This window comes from Sceloporus undulatus, unplaced genomic scaffold (genome assembly GCF_019175285.1).
Source record: "Sceloporus undulatus isolate JIND9_A2432 ecotype Alabama unplaced genomic scaffold, SceUnd_v1.1 scaffold_430, whole genome shotgun sequence".
NCBI lineage: Eukaryota > Metazoa > Chordata > Lepidosauria > Squamata > Phrynosomatidae > Sceloporus > Sceloporus undulatus.
In genome coordinates, this window is record NW_024803350.1 from 1 (window position 1) to 8,919 (window position 8,919).

General features: G+C 36.1%; 1 protein-coding gene across 1 annotated transcript; it reads left to right on the forward strand.

Moving 5' to 3' along the window:
• Nucleotides 1-942: 942 nt before the first annotated feature.
• LOC121917736 (protein ANTAGONIST OF LIKE HETEROCHROMATIN PROTEIN 1-like) lies at nt 943-2,569 on the forward strand. The gene is made up of 2 exons (XM_042443855.1): nt 943-1,206; nt 1,886-2,569. The coding sequence occupies exons 1-2, from the start codon at nt 943-945 to the stop codon at nt 2,567-2,569; spliced, it is 948 nt and encodes a 315-aa protein (XP_042299789.1).
• The last annotated feature ends 6,350 nt before the right edge of the window (nt 2,570-8,919 follow it).

Sequence of the window (8,919 nt, forward strand, 5' to 3'; positions counted from 1 at the left end):
ATAAATAAATAAATAAATGCATTTTTTAGAGTTCTTCCCTTTGCCTTCCCCCCTTTTCTGTCACCAGTAATGCCCCTGCCTGATCCCCAGTCAACCCTTGATTTCAAACATCCATATTGAAAGAAACACACGTAATGTAGCTTCAAGGTGCTTCTTACGGCAAGATGCTAGGATCTCAAAGGGGATGTTCCCAATTAATATTTGAAACGATTTAAAATACAACGTTTTTAATAAAACCGATTCAAAATAACACTGGTCTTATCCCGCTATCCGAATCGCTTTATTCTTCGTTCCCATCTGGTTATTTAAATCGAATTTTTTACCTGCAAGCATTCCTACTTGGCAAGAAATCGGTGTTTAAATAAAGTGATTCTTCTACTCCATACCTTATTTGGAGCTGTCAATCAATGCTACGTCAGAATGACGTAACGTTATTCCGGAATATTTGGAAGCGATTTATCTTTCGGCATTGTTTCCATTTCATTGACCGTTTGTGATTCGATGTATTTTTGGCAGTTTTTTTTTTAAATGGACCAATCAAGGAGCTTAATCGATCAAACGTCATAAGCGCTTTCAGCCTTATATACATTTCCCCTCCTTTCCCTCCCACTGTTACCTGGTTTACCTTTGCTTGAGATCTCAACAATCATGTATCATCGTCAAAAATTTGAGTATATGTTTTCCTTGATCATATTGCTTATAGAGAAATTTATGGTCCAATGCAGAGCTGTTATGACATTGTGTGAAAGCGGAGAGCATGATGCAGAAATGAGAAATTATCTTCTTATTTTGGATGAAATGCTTCCTTTCTTTCGGCAAGGCGCCCAGATCAGCTTTCAGCCGATGGCTAGAAGGTGGTGGATATACCCCAAGACAGATGTGCACTGGAACGTCTTTGCTAGAACTGTCTGGTCTGACTCTAATTGGAAGACGCACTTCAGAATGCCGCGTGCTGTTTTTAAAATGATTGCTGACGAGCTGCGTCCCCATCTTTCCCGGCAAAACACACGGTTCCGTAAGGCAGTTCCTGTAGAAAAGCAAATTGCCATGGCCGTATTTTACCTGGCACACGGTGGTTCCTATGCCACAGTTGGAACTTTTTTCGGTGTAGGAAAGTCTACAGCATACAAGGCTATCATTCAGGTGTTCCTGTGTATGGAAATGGTTCTACTACGGAGGGCTGTCTATCTTGGAGACTATAGAAAGGTTGGTGGAAATTTATCTCATGAAATATATCTATTTTTTAAAATCTCCTGTGGTCGGGTCGCTTGATCTCTCATGGGATCAAGCACCTCCAACGTTGATAATGATTATTCTGTAGAAATGCTTTGTTCATTCTGTATCAATTTCATATTTTCCGCACGTCTGTCTGTCTGTCTGTCTGTCTGTCTATCTGTCTGTCTGTCTGCCGTTATGTCTTTCTATCTATCCATCCGTCCGTCCGTCCGTCCGTCCGTCCGTCCATCCATCTATCTATCTACTTCTGTTTAATCAGATAAAAATGTACTGTAATTGTTACTTCACAAGGTTTTTGGGCAACTATGTGCTACTCTGCTCAGCGGAGAATTAGGATAGAGTATACATCACATCTATCTATCTATTTATCAGTTTTTCTGTCTGTCTGTCGTTATGTCTTCCTATCTATCTATCATTTCATCTATCTATCTATCTATCTATCTATCTATCTATCTATCTATCTATCAGTCTGTCAGTCTCTCAGCTAGTCTGTCTGTCTGTCTGTCTGCTGTTATGTCTTTCTACCTATCCATCCATCCATCCATCTATCCATCCATCCATCTATCTACTTACTTATGTTTAATGAGAGAAAAATGTACAGTAATTGTTATATTACTAATTTAATATTTATTGCCTCTTACAATCACAGATTATGTCTGGCTTTGAAGCGCTGGGGTTTCCCCAGGTGATTGGAGCAATTGACGGCTGCCACATTACGATTAAGGCACCTGCTCACGAGGGTGCGCAGTACATAAATCGGAAACAGCAACACTCTATGATTCTACAGGTGACATGTGATCACAATGGAAAATATATTGATCTTTACTGTGGACATTCAGGAATAAATCACGACAGTTTTGTCCTGCAGGAATCCTCTATCTACCATGCATTAAAAGCTGGACTGTATGTACCCGGTTGTCCGACATTGACAATTAAAGGGCAACAAGTCGGGCCACTTCTTTTGGGTGATAGTGGATATCCAATAAAGCCTTTTCTGCTCATACCGTTTAAGGTCGGGCATAGCAGGAGGGAGGGTGTTTATAATAAGAGATTATCTCGAGCTAGGATCGTGGTGGAAAGATCATTCGGGCGTTTGAAATCTAGATTTCAAGCACTGCTGAAAGGTCTAGACCTGTCTGTTGAAAATTTACCTTCTGCTATTTTAACTTGTATTCTGCATAACATAATAGAGACCAATGGAGATGTCCGACTTGCACGAAACACTTCTCCTGAGACATATGTTATTGACCCAACTACTTATATGACTGATCAACAGGAGAAGGAAAAGGGGGAAAAGATTAGAGATGCCTTTGTGGAGTATTTCAATTCATAACTTCAGTTAGTTTTTAAAATGTTACATTAACATTTACTACAGTTAAAAATATTTCTCAAATGTTTTCATAACATATATTTGCATTTTATGTACAGCCTTTGATAATATCCTTCTATAGTGCATTATTCACCCATTATTTTTGGTCAAAAAAATAAAGTTATATTCGTGAACGCCTGTTGTCTAATTTCATTGTACTTTACATTTAATAAAAGCAGATACATATTGCTGTTAAAGTTATTAATACTTTCTCCATGGTTGCAATGAGGACTAGGAGACCACATGTACACGTGATCTGCACTCTTCACGGTACATCCCCGCCACTTATGTGCTTTAAAATGTTGAAATTCATTTCCCCTCGGTGGATGCTTAATCAACTGCTTATCCACCATTGGCAATGAATATAAAGAAACATGGCTTTTGCATTTCAGCATTACTTTCATAAGTTGTGCACATATATCTATCCATCCATCCATCCATGGTTGCAACCCTCCTCTCGCACAACACTTTCCAAAGCTCCATTTCACCATGGGAAATAGGAGCCCCTATTTAAAAGTGATCTTGCTGCAATGTTCCCTCCCGGCAACGTCCAGCCAGCGCTGCGCTTTACTATTGGCCACGGAATTGATCCCAATCAGAGCGTGGTGCTCCAATTTCAAAACGAACAGGTTACACTCTCTGTACGCTCGGCGATGTTGGAATGCAACGGATCCATTTGGTCGCTTAATCTCTTATTGGATGAAGCGCCTCCTACATTTGAAATGCATATACACATTGCTTTGTACGTTCAGGATCCCTATCTTAACTTCAGCACCCGTTACCATCATTTCAATATGTGCTTTATAGCTTCCTATTCTGCAATTTCCAGACCCTATACACTCTGTTTTGCAGCAATTACTGAGTTTGGAACGTGGAGCGCCAACTTCATAACATTTCTTTCCACCCAGGCAGCACTGCAAGGCAAAGTTGACCCAGTACACATTAAGCATTGCCTTTTTGGGACCTCCTACTGTTCCCCCTGGGGAGTATATAAGGGGCCGTTTCCAGGGTCTGGACTTGTGGGTAGTGAAGATGGCGGTGGAAGGAGTAAGGAGGTTGACGTATTGGAGGACGGAAGAGGTGGAAATGATACTGAGTATCCTAAGGGATACCCCTTCAGTGGTTCCCCAACTCATGCAGTCTACTCCTCGGAAAAATATACATATTTTCCGAAGAGTGGCTGCGGGGCTGAGGACACAGGGAGGGTATGTGAGGGACGGGCACATGGTCCGCCGAAAATTTGAATATCTGAAAGCGGCATTTTATGCCTTGATGGAAAGATTCGGGCCAAACTCCCCTCCATCAGAGCTGCAAAAGTTCCCACAGTTCCAGCAGATGAAGGAATTGTGGGAAATTGCTAGGAGTCCTCATCCAAGGGAGAGATTTCCCGCAGGTAATTATGTTTTAAATATTATTTATAGCGATTTCAATTTTATTAAGTTAAGTAACATAATTTAATACAATTTTATTACTTAAATTAATTAATTTCATTACTTTAATTAACTTAATTTAATTAACATCTCATTAGGTGCTTAATATATACATTAATATATTTATGTAAATTTATATATATATATAATTACATATATATAACATTTCTATGTATATATTTTTATATCTTTTCTAATTATTTTTGGTTAATATTGTTTACAGAGAAAACATTTTTGATATTGTTATTGGTAATACCACACACTTTTAGAAAGCACATGATTTAAAAACATCTATTTAAAAAATTAATTTATATACTAACATATATAAAATTATTTATATATATCTGTATACAGATATATAACATCTACAAATATGTGTAATATATATATATATATATATAAATAAAAATGTACATATATGTAAAACAGATAATTGGGTTTGTTTATATTATTATTATTGATAATAATATATGCTTATAGACAGCACATGATTTACACACATCTACTACATGGATTAATATATATCAGTAAAATTTTATTTTTTGTAAACCACCTATAATTTCTAATCATCTTTCTTAAAATGCAGGAAGACATGCATCTCCACCTCCTCCCAGGGCTCGAGAAGAAAATCCTGAGGGAGACTTGGGTAAGTTGTGCTGGGTTATCATTAACAAATAATGTAAAATTTGATTGCTATATTAAAAGTTTGCAATACAATATAAAGTTATTTCAATATTAACAAAAATCTATTTAAAAAATCAATTTATACACACTTACATATATATTATTATTTATATATATCTGTATACAGATATATAACATCAACAAATATGTGTGTGTGTGTGTGTGTGTGTGTGTGTGTATATATATATATATATATAAATGTAAATATATGTAAAACAGAAAATTGGTTTTGTTATTATTTTTAGAGATACCATTATTATTAATATTATTGATAATAATATATGCTTTTAGAAAGCACATGATTTACACACATCTACTGCAGGAATTAATATATATCAGTAAAATTTTATTTTTTAAAAACCACCTATAATTTCTAATCATCTTTCTTAAAATGCAGGAAGACATGCATCTCCACCTCCTCCCAGGGCTCGAGAGGAAAATCCTGAGGGAGACATGGGTAAGTTGTGCTGGGTTATCATTAACAAATAATGTAAAATTTGATTGCTATATTAAAAGTTTGCAATAAAATATAAAGTTATTTTAATATGAACGACATGCATATTGGAGTAATAACATTAAAAAAATCCAGTGGCTGCTTTAATTCAAACCTAAGAATCATACTTACCTTACTTAATTCCTAGTTTTATTTACTAACTGATAGATTGCCATCATTTATGAAATTAATATTTGACTTACTCTAGGATAACCCCAAATTACCTTTAAAACAATCCCATGTTTATCATTTCAATGTAGAAATGCATGATGATCAGCATCCATCCCCCGCCCCCTCATCCCCCCCCCCCCCCTGGAGGATGATAATGGTAGGTTTACTTTTTTGATATTTCAAATAGAGAATGCATTAACGGTCTTGGCTTTTAATGCATATATTGATATTCTTAGTAATAACATATTGGTTATAAGTGTTGTTTCATTACTTTGCAGGACATGATACATCTAGGCCTGAAGGGGGCCAAATGGGTAGGAGCACATAACATTCTTATGTTATACATCCTTCAATTTATGTTACACATAGCTAAGGGTCACATTAGGGCCACCATGACATTAATATATTGAATTCGGCCCCAGGCAGGGATGGCTTGCATGCACATTTAGAACTCAGCATTCAAAACAATAGTTTACATGGCATCATTCCTGACCTTTCCAGGCTTACCTATGCAGCAGACAAAGGTCACCATTGGATGTGGAACTACACCACAATGATACATTGTAGAAGTGTGAATAAATGCCATTGTAAGATCTCATAAACAGTACATATTATACATCTACATGGGTTAAAATTGGTTTCATTGTTATTTAATTGCTTTCTGGTTTACATTGCCAGAGAGTTCTGCAAGCATGCTTCATCATTTGTCATTTGAATGCTGCTTGAGGGAGGGATACCTTGCTGGGCCATTAATTTGGGAAAAGATACTTTACAAAATGTTGTAAATGACATCCTCCTTGACCTTTTCTGGCTTAACTTTGTCAAAGTAAAAAGGCCAGCATTACCTGTGGAATGACTTAAACAATGTCTAATTGTAAAGTTTTGCAAGTAAAATATCTGTCAATGTTGTTCACATATATTAAAGTTTTTATTTATTTATTTATATACCGCCCTTCCAACGATCAGAAATCCTTAATTTTGTATTTGTAGAATAACTGTAGGCTGCACCATAACATTGCATGTACTTACAAATCAATATGCTTTATTTAGATTTGGAGAGAAGAATTGGGCACATAGAGAACAGGATGAGGGAATATGACACCAGCCTGTCTAATCTTGTGCCTGGTCATAGCCGTGAGTATCACTCTGTACAGGTTATTATTTCATCCATTATTGTTCACTCAAAACCTGTAGTCTTACATATATATCATTCTCACAGATCGATCATTGGAGCAAAGAGTTGAGGCACTGGAGCAACACATTGCGAGGTTGCCTTCTCCTGAAACTTGTAAGTATGTTTTTTTGCAAAACCATTTTTTTTCTTTAGAACACCATGGATTGGCAGTTATGCAATTGTTAAATGTGTGCTGTTCTCCACAGTTAGACAGTTACAGGATGAAGTACAGCAGATGAGGACCTGGTTTGCTGCCCACACTCTGGCCAATCTTTCAAGTTAAAAATGCTTTCCTGTTTTGTTGCGAAAATTTAAAAGAATTACTGTTTGTTGTTGTTTAGAGATTTAATAATAGGTTTTAATGTTTGAAATGTTCTCTCACTAACCGAATGTTTGTTGTTGCACTAGTTGTATGCCAAGCCAATGTTTAAAAGCACTGTTGTTTCTACCCGTGCTGGATTGATTTCAATATCCGAGCAAACTGTGTCCTTAGACAACTCTAAATGAATATGTCTGCCGAGTTTGCCAGGAATTGTTACTAAAGCACTGTCAGGTTTTCAAAAATGCACTGAAATGTCTACCAGTTGTGTTAGATTTCATTTTCTGAGCAAACTGTGGCAATCTCAGGTTAACACATGTCACAAATCTTGTTTCAACAACAAGGTATGTGGTCATTTCGTAGTCAAATATGATGTGTGAAGCACTTTGTCAAGTGCTCACAGTTGTTGCACTTCCTCAATGCCAAGCCAATGTAGAAATGTACTAATATGTCCACCAGTTGTGTTAGATTTCAATTTTCTGAGCAAACTGTGGCAACCTCAGGTTAACACATGTCACAAATCTTGTTTCAACAACAAGGTATGTGGTCATTTCCTAGTCAAATATGATGTGTGAAGCACTTTGTCAAGTGCTCACAGTTGTTGCACTACCTCAATACCAAGCCAATGTAGAAATGTACTAATATGTCTAACAGTTGTGGTAGATTTCATTGTCTGAGCAAACTGTGGCCTTGGACAACTTAAAATGTATATATGTCTGCCGATTTTATAAAGAACAGTTCAAAATGCAATCTCAGGGTAACACGTCACAAATGTTGTTTATACAACAATGTTTGTGGTCATGTCTAAGAAAATTGTTTTAGGAAGCACTTTTACAAATGTTCCACTTTTTCAATTCCCAGCCAATGTTTGCATGCACTTATATGTCTACCAGTGGTGGTACATGTGTATGTCTAAACTACCTGTGGCCTTACACTTCTCTAATTGTATATCTCTACCTATCTTAACTGGAACTGTTTATAACTTTATTTGGTTTTATAGTTGTTGCACTACCTATGTGATCAGTCAATTTTTAACTGAATACATACCTCTTAATGTGGCAGAGTTATGTGTCTGCCCTACCTGTGGGTTTGCATATCTCTCGATGTATATGTCTCCATCTTTTCCCTGAAACTATAATAATGGTTTCTCAGGTTAATACATGTTACAAATATGATATAAACATCTATGTTAGCTACCATTTCATTTGTAATTTATGTAGAATGCACTTTGATAGTTGATCATTGTCTTTGCACAATGTTAATTCAGTAAGCATACACAACTCTAGCTATAGCCGAGAAATGATGTTGCCTGACGAAAATATGTATCAACGTACAACGGACAACGCACACTGTTGGCTATTCTAAAGATGTATCATGCACTTTTACAGTTTTGCTTTCCCACTGTGGAATTGTCATGTCACTGATCTGAAGCATTTCAACGCCCTTGATGCAAATACAAATGTATACACTAAGTATGATCATACTTACAGTTTAAAACGTGTTTGATCTAGTTGTTTAATAAAATTAATACTTTGCTTTTGTAATATTTTCTCCTAATTACAATTTATTTCTAGTGCATGGGAAATAGAACAGAAACTGTCTCTACATTCCGTTTGTTATGTATTAATGAAGTATTTATATAAAAAAACAAGTACATAGTTACTAATAATCAAAGATATAACTTCAAAAAATTCAAAAACCTAAACTAACAAGCAATGAAACTACTTCATATATTTCAAGCACCTATACTATTACCATTTCACTAATAATTTTTTCCATTACATCAGAAAAGGTCTGACATGCAGTTACTAAACATAATTTTAATACTTGTAATAATAACTCATGGAGAAAAAGGTACAGGCTTCTTAATAACTCTAGGAGCCCGGAATTTTCTAGAAATTTCCACGGCATTACTTGTAGGAATCTGTTGGTCTTTGGTTTGAAAATTATCAGCAACCTTTCTCTTCACACGCCTAACAACCCTGACCTGCTTTGATTCTCTCTTTGCACATTCCTCCTTATAGGTATTGGTGAAATCCTTTA